We start from the raw sequence: 22,264 nt of genomic DNA, 5'->3' as shown, positions 1-22,264 counted from the left end.
AGTTCCCGTGGTGAGTAAGCATTCCAACGTATGCCATGGCTTCCCTCATAATAGTATAAGATCTTAAGAAGTTGACTTCAACATCCATGATCAATATTGTGATCATCTCCTCTTCATCTTCTGCCCCCTCTATCTTCCTCCTTATTCATTTCCTCTTCCTCCCCCTTTTCTATCTTTAAATTATTTAATTACATTCATCTGTTTGTTAATTCTCTTTTTCTGTCCCCCTTCCGTGCGTGTGTGTGTGTGTGTGTGTATGTATGTGTGTGTGTGTGTTTGTGTGTGTGTGTTCAGAGATCAACCTGTGGAAATTGGTTCTCTCCTTTTACCATATGTGACCCAAGGAATTTAACTCAGGTCACTGAACCATTTCACCAGTCCCACTTTTTCTATTTTTTGTTCTGTTTGAAGATGGTGTCTCTCTGTTTAGCACATGGTGCTAATTTTCTAATTCTCCTGCTTTATACTAACAAGAACTGTGAATGCTGGGATTACAGGCAGAGAACCACCATGCAGGCCACCCCCCCTTTTTTTTTAAGAGTAATGACAATCTCTTACTAGACAGATAAATTGTTCTTTTCACTTAAGTCGCTGCTATCCTCCAGAGCAAAAACTGTCTTTTTTATTTTAAGTCTTTGCTACCTAGGAATGTGTTTCTCATCATAGTAGGCATTCAGAATATGAAATTATATAAAAGTGAAATGTTTGGCCAGCTTCTTATTCCTTCCACTTTATTTTTTTACTATGTTGAGGGAGGACAGGGAGCAAGGGTGTTTTTCTCTTCAGTTACTCAGAGGGTTTCTTCTCCTTAATGCAAAAACAGGCCTGGGGTTGAGGCACCGAGAATTAGTTGCTAAGGATATGAGCTCAAATTTCCTCTCCCCTCTCCTTGTTTTCTTTTTGAGTATGGATGCTCTGCCTACATATGTCTGTGTACCGTTTGTATCCAGTGCCTGTTGAGACCAGAAGATGGTGTTCAGTCCCCTAGGACTGGAGTTACTAGTGGTGTGAGCTGCCATGTGGGTGCTGAGACTTGGACCCTAGTCCTCTTAACCACTGAGCCATTTCTCCAGCCCCTCAACATTTTCTTTATATTAATAATAATTTAGTAGAAAGTTACTTGAACTTTCTACATTGTAGCCTTCACTAGTAAAGAACAAGCTTTTGGATGTTCATTAACATCCCACTGATAAAATCATTGGTTCTTTTAAAATTACATTTACTCTGTGTGTGTGTGTATGCATATGTGTGCATGTGTGTGCAAGTATGTTACAACATGCATGTGAATTTCAGAGACAGCTAGCCTGCCACCAAATGAGTTCACTGATTGAATTCAGGTTGACAGATTTAGTGGCAGCCTACTGTCCTGCATGAGCATCTGATAGGCCTTGAAAGAAGGTTTTCTTTTTAAATTTTATTTAATACCTTAATTGCTTTACTTTGATAGAAACCTTTATAGAATCCTTTTCGGAATTACTGTCCATTGCTGTCTTTTTAAAAGCTACTATAATGACTAACTGTGTGTGTGTGTATATATATATTATTTAGAGTATATTGCTTTATATATAGGAGCTATAAGAAATATGCAAGTATCTATTAAAAATATCTATTTCACATGTCTTGAGGTATTCATAATGTTTACACCTTTTATTTTTAGGAATAAGAAATTTTTAAATAAGAAGAAATTGAAGCGAAAACAGAAAAGCAAATCAAAAGTAAAGACAAGAAGCAAGGTAAAGTTGCTAGGAACTTGTTGACATAGTAATTGGAACAAAAATAAAAAGTCTTAAAAATAGGATTATAATTAGTAAATCATTCTGTTCTGTGTGCTAAAGTAATTTTGTAGATGCCTCTTTTTAAAAGTAATTTTTGAAAATTTTAAACATGTCCACAGTGTGTTTTGATCTTACCTACTTACACAACCACCATCCAGTTATTCCCAAGGCCCAACAACCCTGATCTATTTGCATTGTTCTACATGTTGAAATACTGTTAGATCAGCACCATTTGTTGAAGGTGCTTTTCTTTTTCCATTGTATATTTCTAGTTTCTTTATCCAGAGTTATCCATAGGTGAGTGGATTTGCATCTGGGTCTTTGATTTGATTCCATTGATCAACCTGCCTGTTGTTATGCCAATACAATATGGTTTTTACTATTATAGTGCTGTAGTATAGCTTGAAATCAGGGATGATGATACCTCTAGAAGTTCTTTTTTTGTTCAGAATTATTTTAGCTATTGGGTGGTTGGTTGTTTGCTGTTGTTTTTGTTTTGTCTTGTTTTTTATATGAAGTTGAATATTGCCCTTTCAAGGTCTATAAAGAATTGTGTGGGATTTTGATGGGGATTGTGTAAATTCCTTTTGGTAAGATGGCCACTTTTACTATATTAATTCTACTGATCTATTAGCATGGGAGATATTTTTACATCTTCTGATATCTTTTTCAGTTTCTTTTTTCAAAGACTTGAAGTTCTTGTCATACAGCTCTTTCACTTGCTTGGTTAGAGTTATACTACAATATTTTATATTATTTGTGACTGTTATAAAGGGTGTGGTTTCCTTGATGTTTTTTCTTCAGTCCATTTATCATTTATAGGAGGGCTACTGAGGTTTTTGAGTTAATTTTGTATCCAGCCATTTTACTGATGGTGTTTATCAGGTGTAGGAGTTCTTTGGTAGAGTTTTTGGGGACACTTATGTATACTACCATATCATCTGTGAATAGGGATACTTTGACTTCTTCCTTTCCAATTTGTATCCCCTTGATCCTCTTATCATGAACTGGTCATGGATTTTGTCAAAAGCGTTTTCAGCATCTAATGAGATGGTCATACCTTTTTTTTTCTTTCAGTTTGTTTATGTGGTGGATTACACTGACAGGTTTTTATATGTTGAACCATCTCTGCATCACTGGGATTTAAGCCTACTTGATCATGGTGGATGGTCTTTCTGATGTATCTTGGATTCAGTTTGAGTATTCTTTGCATCTATATTCATGTAGGAAATTAGTTTGTAATTTTCTTTGTTGAATCTTTGTGTGCTTTGAATATCAGAGTAACTGAGGCCTTATAACATGAATTTGGCAGTGTTTCTGGAATAATTTAGGGTTATTGGACTAGCTCTTCTTTGAAAGTCTGGTAGAATTCAGACTTTCAGAGCTAAATCCATCTGGCCCAGGGCATCTATTTATTTATTTATTTGGAGACTTTTAATGAGTGCTTCTGTTTCCTTAGGTGTTTTAGGCCTAATTAAATTGTTTATCTGAACTGGATTTAACTTTCATAAGTGGTATCTATGAGAAAATTATCCATTTCTTCTTGATTTTTTACAATTTTGGGGAGTATATGTTTTTAAAATATAAACTAATGATTCTATTGATTTCCTCACTGTTGGTTGTTTTCATTTCTGATTTTACTAGTTTGGATATTCTCTCCTAATCTTTTAGTTAATTTGGATAAAGATTTGTCTATCTTGTTTTTTTATTTTGTTTAATAAAAACCAACTCTTTGTTTTATTGATTTTTTGTATTGATTTCTTTGTTTCTATTTTATTGATTTCAGTCCTCAGTTTGATTATTTCTTCTATCTACTCCTTTTGGATATGCTTGCTTTGTTTTGTTCTAAAGCTTTCAGGTGTACCTTAAGTTGTTAGTAAGTTCATTCCATTTTTTTTTTTTAATGTAGGCATTTAGTGCTGTGATCTATCATGTCTTTCATTGTGTCCCATAAATCTGGATATGTTGTGTATTCATTTTATTTTCATTGAATTCTAGGAAGTCTTTAATTTCTTTATTTCTATCCTGGCCTGTTTTTCATTCAGTAGAGACTTGTTCAGTGTTCTTGAGTTTGTGTAACCTTTCTGCTGTTTCTGTTGTTGTTGATATCCAACTTTAATCTGTAGTGTTCTGATAGAATGTGGGGAGTTATTTCAATTTTCTCATCTATTGAGACTTGCTTTGTGACTATGTGGTCAATTTTGGAGGTGAGGTGCAGAGAAGAATGTCTTTTTTTCCTCTGTGTTTCTTCCTGTGTGGGTGAAGTGCTCTGTAGATAGCTGGTAGGTCCATTTATAATATCTGTTAGTTCCAGCATTTGTCTATTTAGGTTTCTGTCTGGGTAACCTGTCTGTTAGTGAGAATGTGGTATTAAAGTCTCACACTATCAGTATGGGAGAGTCAATATGCGGTTTAAACTGTAGTAGTGTTTATTTTACAAACTTTGGTGCCCTTGTCCTGGGGCATTAGACGTTAAGAATTGAAATGTCATCTTGGTGGGATTTTCCTTTGATGAATATGTAGTGTCCTTCCCCATCTCTTTTGATTAGTTTTGGTTGGAAGTCTATTTTGATAGATATTAAAATGACTACAACAGCTTGCTTCTTAGATCAAGCTGGAGTATCTATTTCCATCCTTTACTCTCAAGTAATATGTATCCTTGATGTTGAGTTGTGTTTCTTGGATGCAGCAGAAGGATGAATCCTGTTTTCATATCTAGGCTTTGCTTTTTTATTGGAGATTTAAGATCATTGATATTGAGAGATATCAATGATTGTTGATTCCTGTTATTATGGTGGTGGAGGTGGTATGTGTGTGTGTGCACGCTTCTCTTCTTTTGATTTTTGCTGGTGTGAGCTTATTTTGTGTTTTTTATGGGTGTAGTTAACCTCCTTAGTTTGGAGTTTTCCTTTTAGCACCTTCTGTAGGATTAGGTTTGTAGATAGACAAACCTATCATGGTATATCTTGTTTTTATCTATGGTGATTAATAGTTTTGTTGGGTGTAGTAGTCTGGGCTGATTTCAGTGGCCTTTTAGAATCTGTAGCACATCTGCTCATGATCTTCCAGCTTTTAGAGTCTCTGTTGAGAAGTCAGGTGTAATTCTAATAGTTTATGTGTTACCAGCTCTTTTTCTATTGCAGCTTTCCATTTTCTTTCTTTGTCCTGTATGTTTACTGTGCTGATTATTATATGGTGAGAGGACTTTCTTTCCTGGTTCAATCTATTTGGTGTTTTATTTGCTGTTTCTACCTTTATAGTCAGCCATCTTCTTTAGGTTTGGGTAATTTTCCATGATTTTGTTGAATATCATTTTTTTTTTCTGGGACTTTGAGCTGGGATTCTTGTTTTATTTCTATTCTTAGGTTTGGTTTTTTTTATATGTCTCAGATTTCCTGGATGTTTTGTGTCAGGAATTTTTTAGATGTAATATTTTCTTTGACCAATGTATCCATTTCTTCTATAATGTCTTTAATGCCTGAGACGTTCTCTTTCATTTCTTGTATTCTCTTGTTGAGGCTTGCCTCTGTAGTTCTTGTTTGAATTCCTAGATTTTTCATTTCCAGAATTTCCTGTTTTTCTTTATTGCTTCTATTTCCATTTTCAGGTCTTACAGTCTTATTTCTTTAAGGGATTTATTTATTTCCTGTAATTATTAGTGTTTTCCTGTATTATTTTTAAGGAATTTATTCAAGGTGTTCAAGAGAATTTCTGCTGGTGTTAAAGGCATGGGTACTAGGATGAGTTAGGAAAAGGAAAGTAGGGAGAAGGTCTTTGTGATCTTGGCGATGGAGGTAAAAAAGGGAAGGGATGTGGCAGCCTATTTCCTGCTACAGAGCTGGGGAGGAGACTTTGGATATTGGATCTCAGCAGAAGTAGGATCTGGGAGTCTTGCCTTCAGCCTACTGCCTTGGGAGGAGAGGCCCTTGGGTTAGCAGTGGATGGCTGCTGCAGTTGGAGGCCTGGACAAAGTGACCAGAGGTTAGGACAGGGTGGACTGTGGGCATCAGGGAATGAAGGCTACAGTTGGTCTCTAGTCTCTACACTTATATGGTGATAGAGTACTCCTGCAAATCCACTGATGGGCTACCCCTTGAAGTGGATTGTGGGACCTTCACTCCATTAGCTTTATCTTTTTGGCTTCCTAATCCCTGGTGACACTTCCTTGCACTGCCATGGTACATGATCATGCCATTGGCCCCTAAGACAACAGGAACAAAGCATCCTGGAACAGAACTGCAAAACTGGGAATTGAAGTAAATCTTTTCCACTCATAAGTTGATTATAGTTCTAGAAGTAGGCTAAAATATCTGTTTTCTGTCCTTTAGGTTTCTATGTAAGTATTATGGCAATCCTTATCAATTTCTTTTATTAGAAGCTTTGAGAATTTTATTGATGTTATGTTGAGGCTTGCTGAGGTTTGTCATTTTAATGTGTAATATGGATGCTTGTTGTGGGAAATATTAAAAACGAAACAGCAGGTTCCAGCGCTACACTGTGCACTGGTGGGCCACATGGCATCAGAGTTCCAAAATCTCTCCACCCAGCTCGCTAAGTTCCCACTGGCTATAGCCCCATACTTCAAAACCCCCACAGCCTTTGTGGTGCACATCTGGCAAACCCACACATTGTCACTGTACCTTTCTCTCTGGAATCCAGTAGAACCACCTCGGGAAGGAAAACACCACACAAATGTAGTTCAGAAATAACAGTGACTCAATTGCTGGGCATAAAACTACAATCCTAATCTTGTAAGCCTTAGTAAATCTGAATCCTCCGGTGGCGAATCCTGGTGGATCCGCCATAGAAACCAGGAGACACTAGTATCTTTCCTCACACTGTCCCCTTCTTAAAAAAAAAAAAAAAAAAAAGACCTATGTCTCTCCTGCTTCCTCTCTCCCTCTGTCCAACCCAGAAGTCCCTCCTACTCACCCAGTGATTGGCTCCTTTATTCTTTAGGGGACAGTTTACAAGTCACCTGAGTCCATGACTCACGCCTCATCTACAGCCCCTCCCAGGACAGTGGAATTAGCACCAAAGTACAAGCAACCCTGGGGCTAACTACAACAGATGCTTGTCCATTTTTGCTTGTTTTCAAGATAGGATTTGTCAGTGTAGTCCTTGTTGTCCTGGAACCTGCTCTGAAGACCAGGTCAACCTCAAACTCAGAATTCCACCTGCCTGAGTACTGGTATTTAAAGGCAGGTGCCATCAATGCCTGGCTTACAGTTTTATTTAACTCACCATTTTTCAGATTTTATTACATAAAGCTCATACACTTTTTAATTACATTTATTTGTAATTTTTGAATTTTGGATGCTGTTTTAAATGCTATGATTTTAAAAATTAATTTGTTTTGAGATCATTGTAGTATAAAAACACTTCTTATATTTTTTTTATTTTTCATGTTTAACAGAGGTCTTTTAAACCCTTCACATACTTTTCCCACTCTTAGCATCCTATATAATTAGTTTCATAATTTCACATTGGTATAATCTACAACCTTATTTGGATGTCACCAGTTATGTGTGCATGTGTGCCCACTTGTTCATCTTGGAGGTCAAAGGTCAATGTCAGATGTCATCCTCTAACTATTTCCCTCTTAATTTATTAAATAACATCTTTGGCTGAACTCAGAGCTTCCTGATTCAAACTGGCTGGCCAGAGGCTCCAGAGACCCTGCTGTCAGTCAGCACTCAGTAGCACTGTGACTGTGGTCCACTCCCCCATACTCATCAGCTCTGTGTGCACTCCTCATGCTGCATATCCAGCTCTTCACTGACTAGGCCATCTCCTCAGAGCTCGGTTTATTCAGATTTCCATGTGCTTGTTAGTGTGCATCTAATTCTGTGTGATAACTACTTCTGTGACTTATCATTGTCAGGATTCAGAACCGTTCCAGCTTAGGGTTGCTACCCTTTTGCCACCCTCTGTAGCTATTCTGTCTTCTTAGCTTCTGGCTATTCTTCGTCACAATAGACTTGCTAGTTCAAGAATACTTACTTGAATGGGCTAGTATATAATTTATGGGATTGGCTTTCTAAAATACTTAATGTAATTTCTTTGAGTTGATCCAACTAATTGCATATATTAATAGTTCCATTTCTACTGCCGATCAGTCAGTTTGTACCCAGTAAAAAGACACCTGGGCCTCGGTGGTGGTGGTGCCCGCCTTTAATCTCAACACTTGGGAGGCAGAGGCAGGTAAATCCCAGAGTTCGAGGTCAGCATGGTCTACAGATTGAGTTCCAGGACAGCCAGGGCAACATAGAGAAACCCTGTCTTGGAAAACAAAAAACAAGGACATCTGGGTTATTTTTTAGTTTGGACTTTTTTTTTAAATAAATCTAAGAAAATTTACTTGCTGTTTTTTGTGTGAACATAGGTGGCATTTTTTTTTCCAATGCTGATGAATGAAATTGCTGAATTGCATTATAGGTACATATTTAGTTTTGTAAAAATTAGTTTTTTTACTCACCTATTAGCATTGAAATTGTGTGTAGCTTTTCCATTTTCCATGTTTGGCACTATTGGCAATCTTTGCTTATACTCTTTTCTTTTTCATATATTGTTATTAGGTTTTTGTCAAGTGCTTTTACCATTTTTTACAGTATCTTATGTTTACTACTTTATTACATTTGTTCTTTTGGGGAATTAATTATACTGATTGCTTTTTGGGTGTTGTATCAACATTTTTATTGATTAAATACTGTTCATTATATATTACCTTTAATATATTCTTAATATACTTATGTTGTTTATTTTTTAGTATTTTGAAAGATATATTCACAAGTTATATGATGATTTAACTGTAACATATTTCTTATTTCAAGAAATATTGTCTCTTGCCTTTCCTGTAAATACTTTATAGAAGAAGGGAGGCATTTTCTGCCTGTTTTTGGTACTTGAGAGATGTGCTTTTTTTTTTAAACTTATGTAAGAGATGCAAGGTAGTTTAATCTGTCTATACTTTTTATGTACAATGGAATGATAATTACAAGGAATGTAAATGAGAAATGTTGTGTTTTATATTTCAGTCTGAAAACATGGAGAATACAGTCATTATACCAGATATCAAACTACATAGCAATCCCTCTGCCTTCAACATTTACTGTAATGTACGGCATTGCGTTTTGGAATGGCAGAAAAAGGAAATATCACTGGCAGCTGCATCGAAGAACTCTGTACAGAGTGGAGAATCAGACAGTGATGAGGAAGAGGAGTCCAGAGAGCCCCCCATCAAGCTGCCAAAGGTAAGCCACAGAATTCTATTTATATGCATTACCTACAAGTGGTCTCGTTATCACACACGCACACACATTCCTGAGATACCCAGCTTTTTCTAAAATAGTGCCTTAACACAACATAACTTATGGATAAAAATAGGTTTGGTTTGGGGTAGACCAGGAAAACTCAAAGGGACTTTTAACCAGCCAACAAAGCCAGTAGTTGAGAACACAGCAGGATGAGCATGGGAAGCCCAGACAGCGAGGTCAGTGGGTTGTAGCTTGTTAAGGGTTGTTAGTGTACAAAGTTGTAGTGTGGATATGCTTGTGTGGAGGCCTCCAACAGTGGCAGATAGAAGATCAGTTCTGAGCTGGTGAACTTCCACTAAGGTGAGCATAAAGAGGATGTGATTCAGTTGAAGCCCTGGAAACAGGTCGATATTTATATTTTTTTAAATAGAAATGGAAAGCTTCCTTAACAGCATCTAAACTGAAAGCTTTGTCTTGTCTCTTACTTTTTCACTGTCTTCTTATGTCTTATTCTGGGCTACAGCAAAAAAATAAGATGGAAATAGTCCAGTCAATACTGTTCTGACATCACTTCTTCTTACCAAAGCATATAAACTCTTTCATATTACAACTAAACAAACTATTCTTATTGTACTTTGTTCTAGTATACATACATACATACATACATACATACATACATACATACATACAGGAGATAGTCTTTCTTTTTCTCCCTTTATCCTTCTTTCCTTCTGTTTCTGTTTGTTTTCTTCTCTCATAGCAATAAGGATCAAGTGCAGGTCCTAATAATCCAGTGCTAGTGCTGTTCGTGAGTTACATCACTAGCTGTGGAGATATTATAGTACCCCTAAGAAAAAAGGGAAAAATACAATCATTTTAAAATGGCTTATGTGTAACTTATGCATATTGTTTTCCTATAAATAAACTTAAAAGTGATTCTTTTGTCAAAAATGATGTATATTTTATTACATTGGAGTGTTAAATTCATCTGGAAAAGTTACTTACAATGTATCTTACAAACATGAACGTGGAGTACCTTACTTGAGTTATGGGCACAGATGGAGCTCATGGTCCTGGGCTGATTTCTCTGTCATGATCTGCGGTGGCTGTTCCTAAGTATGCACTGTCCTGGCCTGTACTGTTGGGTTCCTCTCCTCTTATCTCAGAGAGGACTTGCTTTCTACTTCATAAGCTAAGGGCATGACAGCTTTGTGAACGTTCTTGCCTCTTGACCAGCATTCTCAGAGTGTGTGTCTTCCTTCCTTTTTCCCTTTCCTCTGGTGTCTAATTGCTCCTGCTCACCTACTTTCCTCTTATAACCTAACATGAACATGCTTATCTTTTCCCTCCTGAAAGTGTAGCTCATGGTCTCTTCAGTATGATTTCTTCTGCTTAATTAGGGAAGTTGAAAAAAAAAAAAGGATAACCCCCAGAGAATTTGGGTCATATACTTTTGTAAGAATACTGTACTATTGTGGGCAGGTCACACTGCACCGAATTAATCATGGTGATTAAATTCAGTATTGGGAGGGAAATCAAAGTTCAAAGAAATCTGTTAATCATGGGCAATGTTAGGAAATGAAAATAAATATACTCAGTTATGCTATAATGTAATAAGTTCTGTAACAGAAATTTGTTTTGGGTAAGAGTTATGTACATAGCTCACTTACTCCCCTACACTGCGAGCTCTCAGAAGACAAGGTCCAGCGTATCTTCATATCTCCTCTAGTGAGTTGCATAAAACAAGTAACTAATAGGGTTCATTTATATAATGTATAATATTTGCATCATATATAGTATAATTATAATGTAAAAATCTTAACAGAAAGAATATTACCTCACTATTTTGTTCTTAGAATTATTATTTTAAGTGTTTCTACAACTTAGCCTTATTTTAATTCATTTTTAGATTTAGTTATTTATGTATGTGAATACAGTGTTGCTCTCTTCAGACACAACAGAAGAGGGCAATGGATCTCATGACAGATGGTTGTGATCCATCATGTGGTTGCTGGGAATTGAACTCATGTCCTCTGGAAGAGCAGTCAGTGCACTTAACTGCTGAGCCATCTTTCAAGCCCCTTGTTTTAATTCTTAATGTCACTTCTACACATAGTTTACATCCTGAAGCTGTATATCTGATTCTCAAAATCTTGATGTTGGCTGAGAAATAGAATTTTATTGTCTAGTGTTTTATTAACTATTGATCTTCCAAAGTTATCATAGCAGCTCATTGTAACTTTGCTCTTACAATCTCTAACTAAAGATTGACTTCTTTTGTAAAGATAGTCAGAGATTTCTTGGCCAAATGAGGACTATTCTGATTAAACTAAAATACCAGTGATATTTTCACTGAGCTAATTTTAGGTCCTTTAATGATCATCTTACCCAAATGAAGAGGACACTACCTATAAATGATAACATTGCAATTATACCATCACAGGAAGGCCTAATGTGAAATCAGTTTACAAAGTTGCCTTTGCTGTATGTGTTTTTGTCTTTCTTTTTGGTTGTGGGTACTGTAATAAAGCTACTTACATACAACCAAATGCACTATATAAATCAACAGAGCCCATTTTTTTCTGAGGGAGTGGCCCTGAGTTCAGTTTCCAAGGTTTTATTCACCATCTTTTGCTATGGCTTCATTGTTTCCGAACTAATCTTTAAATAATGTGACTAGTTCTTAGTCTTGCATATAGGTACATGGTTTTCAAAGTCTTTGTGTTAAATAAATAAAAACAAGTGTTATTTTCTTGCTTTTCTGTTTAAACATTATGGTACTTTAGTATTGAGATAACTTCTATAGAAAGTCTCATTTTCTTACAAATTAGAAAGCCTAATTTTCTTTTCATATTAAATAGATTATTGAAGTTGGACTTTGTGAAGTCTTTGAATTGATCAAGGAGACCCGATTTTCTCATCCATCCCTGTGTCTAAGGAGCCTCCAAGCCCTGCTGAATGTGCTCCAAGGCCAGCAGCCAGAAGGCCTCCAATCAGAGCCACCAGAGGTCCTAGGTAAGAGCTTATGCCAGAGTGAAGCATGTGACAGTGAACCCCATCTCAGTGAGCCATGCCCAAGAGCAAGAGATGCAGCCTGGGCTGACTGGGTACAGGAAAAGCAGGAATGTAACAGCTGTTATTTTGCTGTATTTTACTGGAGATATAGTCTGAAGAGTTATGGTTCATGCAGAGTTGTTTCTTGGTTGTAACAATAGGAGAGCAGCAAAACATAAGTCCTTGAAATCCCAGAATAACATCCAGACCCTAAAATCCCCATGAACTTGAATACCTGTGGCAAATTGCAAATACGAATCTCTACTTTTTACTCTAGGGCAGTGGTTCTTAGCCTGTGGGTCACAGCCCCTTTTGAGGTCGAACTACCCTTTCACAGGGTTTCCTATGACCTTCAGAAAACACAGATATTTACATTACAATTCATAACAGTCACAAAATTATAGTTATGAAGTAGCAATCGGAATAACATTATGGTTGGGAGATCATAGCCTGAGGAACTGTATTAAAGTGTTGCAGCATTGGGAAGGCTGAACATGAGAACCACTGCTCTGGAGGATTTAAACCAGTAAGGGAGGAAAAGAAACAAAGGTCACAAACCTCAAGTAGCACAGTTATTTTTAAAGAGAGGACATTTCTTTTTATACATCATAAACAAGAACAACAAGAACAACAAGAACAACAAATTGTTTTGGGAGAAAGGGTCTTTTTTTTTTTTTTTTTTTTTTTAGTAAGATTCATTACATAAAGATATTGGCTTTTCTTCAAGTATATTTTTTTAGCGTTGCTTGCTTTTCATGTTAATAACTTGGGCTTAACATATAACCAAGTAAGGAAGATAGAACTTTCTGCTGTGTGATAGAAATGTAGATGAAGCGTAAGTTTTAGTTGGCTTCTTGTTCTTCTCTGATGAGAACCATAGATATCCGGTCAGCCTGTAATTTTCTATATTATTTTAACAATATAGGAAAATACCCTCAAAGCCATAGAGATATGATTCTCAAACATTAGCCTGTATCTAAGTCATCTGTGACCCAGGGATGGAGTTTTTCATTCAGTAGCTTTAAGTGGCCACCACACATTGATATTTGGAATAAGTTTTTGGACTATCCTGCAGCGGGTGGCCTGGGGACACTGTTGATTCACAGTGATATTTCGAGTGAGTTTTGGACTACCCTGCAGCGGGTGGCCTGGGGACAATGTTGATTGAATTAGATTCTGATTCTGTGTTCTCTGTGTCTGGCTTCACTTCACTTTTCTTTTGACTTAAATTGTTTTTCTGAAACAAAGCCTTGCTGTGTAGCCCAGGCTGGCCTTGCACTTTATTCTTCCTGCCCTGGTTTCCCAAGTACTGGGGTTAATAGATATGTACTTAATTATTTGAATTTTATTAGACCCACATTTTGAGAACCTAATTATGTACCAGATCTTTCTTCCCTTGGTAAATATAGTGATTTAGTTTTGATGTTTAACTTTGTCTTATTGGAGAAGTTTGTCTGATTCCTCCTCCCAGGCCCATGCTCCCAGAAATAACACTTAGGTTCAAAATATATTTATAATAACTTGGCCATGTAGCTAGGCTTTTATCTGACTAGATCATAATTTAATATAACCCATTTATTCTAATCTACACTCTGTCATGTGGCTGCTTAATTACTCAGGTACCATGTGTCTGTCTTGGTCACATCTTCCAGGGGGAATCTCTTGGGCTTAGCACTATCTCAAATCCTTTCTACCTCCTGGATGTCCCACCTTCTATTCTACCCTTTCCTGTAAGTCATAGGTTTTTTTAATTGACAGATGATGTATCCATACAATACACAAGATATTCTCTCCACAGAGGAGAGATATGCTGAAAACTTTAACGACAGCCTATATCTCAGACCCCAGCCCTTAATTGCTTTCACAAAACAAAAGGTAGAACAGGTTAAGAATTAGTCAATTTGCTGGTTCTTGGTACAGTAGCATCAGTAATCCTATTAATAGTATGACATGTCAACAGCATTATTTTGAAATTTTTACTTATTTTATATAGGAGCTGATTTTTGTTTGAGCTCTTCTGTGGTAGTTAATAAGTCACAGTCCTCTAACTGCATAGCCTTTTTTTTTGTTGTTTGTTTTTGTTTTTTGCTTTTGGTTTTTCGAGACAGGGTTTCTCCGTGTAGCCTTGGCTGTCCTGGAACTCCCTCTGTAGACCAGGCTGGCCTCAAACTCAGAAATCTGCCTGCCTCTGCCTCCCAAGTGCTGGGATTAAAGGTGTGTGCCACCTCTGCCCAGCAAGCCTGGTTTTTTTTACTTTGAAATTTGTGCATCTTCTACTGTTCTTTTTCTTAGAAGTTTTAAATGCCATTATTCTGTTTGTTTGCTATCTTCTCTTATTTTCAGAGTTTCCTTCTGGTACTTTTACTTCTGGGATTGGCTTTTCTATGTAAGGGTTTTACTATTATTTCATGTTTCAGATTTGTTTAATTAGCTCAAAGAAGTAAATGGTAATTTAGTCTCATAGCGCTAAACTTATATTGGTATTGCCTGCTCTTTTTCTTTCATTTAATCTCATATCTCCTTGCCAGTTGTTTTCCAGCTCACTCATAAACATTTGTATAACTGTTACTGTTAAATACTCTCAGATGGGGAAAATGACTGGAGAGAGTCTTACGACTAGAATATAAATAGTTGACAGAGGGAGGAAGGGAAGAAGAGGGTGCGACTATGTAGAACTGTCTAGACATGTTTATAAGGTTTGTTACAGTGCTAGGGAGTAGTGAAAGTCACTCTCTACTTCATTATACAAAGTAAAAAATATTTTCTATAGAAAATATGCCAAGATGGCTCAGTGTTTAAGAGTCCAGAGTGCTCCTACAGATGGCCAGAATTTTGTTTCTAGCCCCCTTATGAGACAGTTGACAACCTCTAGTAATTCCAGTTCTAGAGAATCAAGTGCTCTCTTCTAGATTTCTTGGGAATCTGACAATCTCATGTGTGCATAGCCACATACAGATACTCGCACCACATAAATAAAAATAATTTATCTTGGTGCTGGTGAGATAGCTCAGTAGGTAGAGATCTTACTTACCACAGAAACCTGAAAAGCCTGACTTAGATCCGGGACTAAGAAAGAACTGACTCCAAATGTGGTCTTTTGATCTCCACATGTGCACCGTGGTATGCATATGCACACAGGTGTACACATGTTCACATATAACATGTTTAAATTAGAGATGAAAACTTTCTATGTCATGGAATTTATTATGTGAAATTATTTATTTAAATTATCAATTTCTTTCATCTTAAATCTAACATTTTAAGGAAAGTGACATTGTTCGTTTTGCTCGCCAGTATACTGTCCCAACTTAGGGTGCTTGCATGTGCAGGAGACTTCAGTATTTGGTGACCAGCTGAAAGACCGAACAGCTGAAGCACAAGGATTAGAGGGAGATGTGCAGAACAAGGGCAGATTAAAGGGATAAAGATGAAATGATGATATTTAAATGGACAACAGATAGGAAAGAGAAGTCAAAAGAAACAGGCAACCAGAGATCACAAAGGAGAGAAGACAGAGTTAACAAAAGAATGTGTTTTAAGCACATAACTAGATTTTTGGTTTGAAAATTCTCTGACTGTAAGTGGAAAAAAGGAATAGTGAATGTTAAATTTTGATCCCTTTTTGGTAGCTCTGTTAACCATTGGTAGTAGATACCCATGGATCAGGAAGATGGTGATAAGATAAAGGAAAGAGGAAGAATTAATTAGAAAAAATACACGCTTATTTGGGCATTAGGAAAATGAATTGATGGGAGATGATCCCTCAGTTCCTGTGAATTACAGAATGAGTCACAAAATCCTTCCTGTTTTCAGAGAATTGTCAAGTATTGATCCCCTTCCTTCCTTCCTTCCTCCTTCCTTCCTTCCTTCCTTCCTTCCTTCCTTCCTGTTCTTCCTCCTTTATCTTTCCAAGGTTTTCTGTCAGTCTGACTTGGTTTTGTTCACTCTCCTTTATTTTACTTTCTAAGAATTTTCACTTCCCCTTTCCCTTCTGCTAAAGAAACAGCCAGGTGGTGTTGATTCAGCCCTGGGTGGTGTTCAGGTGGTTTGGTGTGGTAATAGAACAGTCATGCTCTTCTTTTCTCCTTTGTCACTACAAGGCTTTATGAAGTCTGCCTGGGTCTCAATTGTATTACCCACTAGAGAAGAAAATTATTTGTCCTCTGTCCTTGGAGAGTTCATTAAGATAAATAAATCCCCTCTATTATACCCCCTCTATTACTGTGAGATGTTATTTATAAATTATGTTAATATTAAAGTTTTTATATTAAAGATATAGCATCTTTCTTGTGGTTTTGTAAATATGCCACATTGGGCACAGATAAAAGGGTACGTTCCTTCCACTCTGAAAGTACAGTGAGTAGTCCTTACTTGAAAAGCTCTGACTTTAAGGATGAATTTCTTTTATAAGCAAGATTGATGTATATGAACTCAGACAAATTTTATTTCTTCATTTACAAAAGCAAGGGATAGAACTAAATGTTCTCTAATTCCTTGTTATATAAATGTTATTGTGTTAATTGTGGAGTGGTTAACTAGACAAAAACTAGTGAAAACTAATAGTTCTAGGTGCCTTAAAATTAAAATATAGTGAATAAGATATAGTAAGAATGTGTATTTAGTGCTCTGTAACTCAAATGAATGTAATTGAATGTTGTTGTATCCACAGAGTCTCTTTTCCAGCTCCTTTTGGAAATCACTGTTCGGAGCACGGGGATGAATGACAGCACAGGGCAGTCCCTCACAGCACTCTCCTGTGCTTGCCTCTTCAGCCTGGTGGCTTCCTGGGGAGAAACAGGAAGGACACTTCAGGCCATCTCTGCTATCCTAACCAACAATGGTAGTCATGCTTGCCAAACTATTCAGGTATTTCATATTTTTAGCTGTTTAGAAATTTCAAAGATGCCAAATTGTACTTTTCTGTCAATAGAAATTCTCTGACTTTTCACATTATATAGTATTTTGATACAGCATTTGATTTAATCTGTATGTAGTTTTAATTTTGTATCATTAAAGATAAATGGATTTTGGCAAAATCTCTAAATATTTAAACTATAATTAATGAATATTATATAAAATGTAGTCACATTAGAAAAGAAATAAGAACTCCAGAAAGTGAAAAACCAAAGAATTATAATTTGAAAGTTAAAGGAAAGGTAAATAATGGTAGTATGGTTAAAAACACAAATAGTTAGCTAAAGATAAAAGAGGAAGAAATTATGCAGAATGTAACAGAGAAAGAGAAAATAAAAGCCATATACAGAGATTAAGAAAGCTAGTATATAATAAAGCAGACTATATTAACACGCTCTGAGTTCCATAAAGCAATAGTAGATCAAAGTGACAGAGAACAAGTCATAGACAAGATTTATAAGATTTGCAGAATCCTTAAAGAAGCCTAATCTGTCCAGTGTTACTTCTTTTTTTTTTATTACTTTTATTTTTTACAGTCCAGTATTGTCCTCCTCCCAGTCTATCCTCCCACTGTTCCTCATCCCATTCCTCCTCTCTTCAAGAGGATTCCCGGGGCCCCGCCCCATCCAGGCTTTCTAACTCTTTGGGGCCTCAAGTCTCTCAAGGGTTAGGCACATCTTCTCTCACTGAGGCCAGACCAGGCAGTCCTCTGCTGTATATGTGATGGGGGCCTTATATCAGCTGGTGTATGCTGCCTGGTTGGTGGTTCAGTGAGAGACCTTGGGGGTCCAGGTTAGTTGAGACTGCTGGTCTTCCTGTAGGGTTGCTCTCCTCCTCAGCTTCTTCCAGCTTTTCTCTAATTCAACCACAGAGGTCACCAACTTTCGTCCAATGGTTGAGTGTAAGTATCTGCATCAGTCTCAGTCAGCTATTTCTTGGGCCTCTTGGAGGACAGCCATGCTAGGCTCCTGTCTGCACGCACATCATAGGATCAGTAATAGTACTTAACTTCTTACAGATGAAGTTTTAGTTTTTACTTTGGCAAGGCTGCCAAACATTGATCAGTCTTTATAACTTTTTTTGTTAGAAATAATACAAATATCTTTACTTTGTCTGAAAAACTTTAAAATGTCTTTTTATATCTTCTCTTTTGAATAGGTGCCAACAATACTAAATTCCCTACAGAGAAGTGTACAGGCAGTGTTGGTTGGAAAGATTCAAGTCCAGGACTGGTTTAGCAATGGCATTAAGAAAGCAGCTTTAATGCACAAGTGGCCATTAAAAGAAATATCTGTTGATGAAGATGACCAGTGTCTGCTTCAGAATGATGGATTTTTTCTTTATTTGTTATGCAAGGATGGATTATACAAAATAGGCTCTGGATACAGTGGAACAGTTAGGGTAATATGACTTTTTATAGTTCTTATCGTAACAGAAATAGCCATAACTCAGTAACTGATTGTACCCTGGTTCGATTCCCTTTAGTGTTGTCTAATTTTTATTTTTACTTAAATATTATAACTGAGATACGTGTACTAAATAGGTTTATTTTTATCACTTTTATTGTTTAATAATTATTAATCACTTCATAGAGACTTTTTTTTTTGTTATTTTACAGGGCCATATATATAATTCTACATCTCGTATCAGAAACAGAAAAGAAAAAAAGTCTTGGTTAGGGTATGCCCAGGTAGGAGAATATCCTCAATAAATGAAATTATCCACTCATACTTGTTGAATGAATTTATATAAGAATGCTGTATTTGTAGTAAAATGGCTAGGTGATGATACAGAGCAGGAGGGAAAATACAAAGTCAGATCATCAGTCCTTCATTTACAAGCCTGGCTCTGCACTTTAGTAACATTTGACTTAGGACAAACCAATTTATTTTGTTCTCTGTTATTTACATTTAAAGAGGAATTAAAAACACGTTCTGTGGTGTTCTTGTTTAAGCAAGTCTAGGGATAAGAATCCTAGACAGCCTTGTTCATTAAGAAATCTGAATTGAAAATGAATAAATGACCTGAGACCAAATTAGGTCTCCTTGCCATAAACTCTGGCATTCTGAGTGCAGATCCCATCCCTTCTAGCAAACTCTTGGCCTGCCCAGTGGACAGCCACCTGCTAGAGATGCATACAGAAACCCAGAAAGTCGTGAAAACAGTCAGCCTACGGAGCTGACTGAATGCTGTGGTCTCAGCTGCATTTTACTAGTTCAGCATCAGATAGAGTTACTTTTCCTCCTATGAAGAAAAAGTAAATGAAAGGTGGACAGAAAGATTCAGAAATACATAATTCTGTTGTATCCCTGTCTTTGAGACAAAGCCCAGATTTACTCTGGGAAGTATAAAGTGGAAAAAAATTTCTTTATACTTCATGGTTTCTTGAGCTATCAGGATCTGTTGTCTGCATGAAATGATAGACATGGCATTTGAAAGTAGTTTGAAAACTAAAGAAATTGTTATTTTGTCTTCGTTACTGTTCAGGCAACTTAAAAAGGAAAACATTTAACGAGGGGTTTGCTTATAGTTTTAGAGAGTCCTCGATGGGGAGTGTGGTGATGGGGAGACATGGTGCTGGAGCAATAGCTGAAAGCTCACATCTGATCCTCAAGTTGTAAGGAGGAGGGACAGCCAGAGAGAAGCAGGGGTGAGGCGGGGGCGGGTAAAGGAAAGAGGATGTGGGAGGTCTCGAGAGAGAAAGAGCAAGAGAGCTGAGATGGGATTTTAAAAACTCAAGGCCTACCCCTATGACACACTTCTTCCAACAAGGCTACACATACTAATCCTTCCCAGTTTGACCAACTGGAAACTAAGCATTCAAACATATGAGCCTACAGGGGGTCATTCTCATTCAGACCACCACACATGTGAAGAATCATCTTTATCAATTATTGAGATATTATTGAATATTGGTATTTTGAAAATAAAGTTTTAATATTAAAGTGATTGTCTTTTAAAACTCAGTGTGCTTTAAAATGTCTCATTAATTTGTGCTTAGATTTTATCTAGGAAATGATATCATGGAAAATGCTTTAGTTTTTAGAGTTTGAGTGGTGTGTGTGTGTGTTTTATGGGGGTGCTTGCATGTGGCATGTGTGTTTGCAGGCCAGAAGATTATCCTAAGTTCTTCAATGCCTCCACCTGAAGTAGACCCTTTGTCTTAATTTTAATCTTTAATATCCTTTAGATATCATTATTGATTTATTATAATCAATAAAACAAACAGAAACATACAGTTGCTTTTTCTATTTCTGTTAGTAATGAAAATATATCTTAACACAGTCAAAATTGTCTATTACCAGGGTTATTTATTATATCGAGATGTGAATAACCACAGTATGACTGCCATAAGAATAAGCCCTGAAACACTGGAACAAGATGGTACTGTAATATTACCAGGTATGTTTTAACTAGTTGTATTTTTCTTCACAAGTAGTTTTAAGAAAACTGGATGTTAAGATATTTAACGATGTAAATGGTAATTAGCAAAGAATAGTACTTGCTTACAAATGAGTTTTTAAATATTGTAACATATAAACCATTTTATCTCCTACAGTAAGTTAGTACATATATAGATACTAGGCATCAGAAATAAAGTATAATGATGTTTCTTATCTATTTCAAATTCATGCATATCTACAGGGTCTAACACCTCTACCCATTAAGACCTCTCTACCCACCAGTTAGCAGGATAATGTTATTTTGTTTTTCTTTTCCTTCCTTCCTTCCTTCCTTCCTTCCTTCCTTCCTTCCTTCCTTCCTTCCTTCCTTCCTTCCTTCCTTCCTTTCTTTTTTCTAGAACCACTGCTTTAACTCTTAAGTTACCCTGTACATTGTGATTATTAGTCACCCTAGCCGTGCCCTAGGGTTCTTCTCTGCTTTAAAGGACTTGCAGTGGCAGGGCATAGGATGGCCAGGAAATCGTTAACATTCATCATGCGCTTTGTATGAAAGCACTGACAAAGACTTTGGGCCCAGTTCATCGGCCACTGTGCACCCCTCTGGCTGAGTTCTGAGGCACTAGCTCTCAGATTTTCTGCAGCACTAGGCAAATGCATAAATATTCTCTATCCTAAAGTTTTAAATTTGCTTGTACCATTGGTGCTTTCTAAAGCTGATCACATTAAACCTTACATATTTAGTGTGTTTGTTAGTAATCTCTTGGTAAACAGTAATATACTCCTAAGCATTTGATCTTTTGAAGAAGTAAGATTTATTTTTAAGAAAGAGCATGTTGAGAAAGATATGTGCTCCCTGCCTGCTTGTCAAGCTTTTAAATATTCTTATAGTTTCATGAGAAAGTGAATTGAACTTTCTGTTTCTGTATTTCCCAGAGTAGGATGTAGACAGCATCATAAAGCAAACGAAGCATTTCCTGCCCATGTCAGTGACAGGACAGGTTTGGAAAATGGCAACCAACAAAATCATTTTATAACACCTCTTTTCAGATTCTACATTTTTTTCTAAACAAGTCTTGGGCTGTATCATTTGTTTAATAATAACTCTAGAAATATTTTGAAGCATCAGCATATATTTGTTGTATAATGCAATGGGTTTCATTAGGAATATTTTCATACACTATGACATATACTTTCATTATATTGCCACTCTCAGTTCTAGTTTCCTTGTGTCATTCTCCTCTTCCACTTTATACTGATTGAAAAGGCCTTGGTTTTTGGATTTTGTTTTTGTTTTGAGACAGCTGCACAGCTGTTACTGTACAGCTCTGCTTGGTCTGTCCTGGCCTGAAATTTGCATTGTACACCAGACTGGCCTTGAATTTACACATCTACCTGCCTCTGCCTCCTGAGTGCTGGGTCTAAAGGCATGAGCCACTACACCCAGCTGATTTGAAAACAGTATTTTTAAATTATATCTATACCTTCATAAAACTCATATAAGTATATGTAAATAGTTATAAAAACGAATCCTATTCTACTGTGGACTTACCCTTTACTTACTACTCGGACTAAATTTCCAGGTCTTTAGGCTTTTGCTGCATTATTTTAATGTTTATAAATGATACTTATAAATTATTGATTTATTAGCCTTCCTTCCTTCCTTCCTTCCTTCCTTCCTTCCTTCCTTCCTTCCTTCCTTCCTTCTCTCCCTCCTTCCCTCCCTCCCTCCCCTCCCTCCCTCCCTCCCTCCTTCCCTGCCTCTTTTTCTCTCTCCCTCCTTCACTCCCTCCCTTCTTCCTCTTCTCTCTCCTTCTCTACCTCCATCTCTTCTTCCTCCTCCTCCTCCTCTTCCTCCTCCTCC

The 22,264-nt window shown here is 36.8% G+C and overlaps 1 protein-coding gene across 8 annotated transcripts in view; it reads left to right on the top strand.

The window, feature by feature from the left end:
• The window catches only part of Mycbp2 (MYC binding protein 2), a 227,615-nt gene that overhangs the window by 21,267 nt on the left and 184,084 nt on the right, over positions 1 to 22,264 (top strand). For all 8 annotated transcript variants that reach the window (XM_028771203.1, XM_028771212.1, XM_028771221.1 and 5 more), the window contains exons 2-8: positions 1,658 to 1,733; positions 8,813 to 9,028; positions 11,893 to 12,046; positions 16,755 to 16,951; positions 18,158 to 18,400; positions 18,618 to 18,689; positions 20,305 to 20,401. In XM_028771203.1, the coding sequence (XP_028627036.1) occupies positions 1,658 to 1,733; positions 8,813 to 9,028; positions 11,893 to 12,046; positions 16,755 to 16,951; positions 18,158 to 18,400; positions 18,618 to 18,689; positions 20,305 to 20,401 (1,055 nt within the window). The remainder of the gene's footprint in view (positions 1 to 1,657; positions 1,734 to 8,812; positions 9,029 to 11,892; positions 12,047 to 16,754; positions 16,952 to 18,157; positions 18,401 to 18,617; positions 18,690 to 20,304; positions 20,402 to 22,264) is intronic.

Source organism: Grammomys surdaster, unplaced genomic scaffold (genome assembly GCF_004785775.1).
Source record: "Grammomys surdaster isolate TR1022 unplaced genomic scaffold, NIH_TR_1.0 65, whole genome shotgun sequence".
Taxonomy (NCBI): domain Eukaryota; kingdom Metazoa; phylum Chordata; class Mammalia; order Rodentia; family Muridae; genus Grammomys; species Grammomys surdaster.
This window is presented reverse-complemented; position numbering and strand designations above follow the sequence as displayed.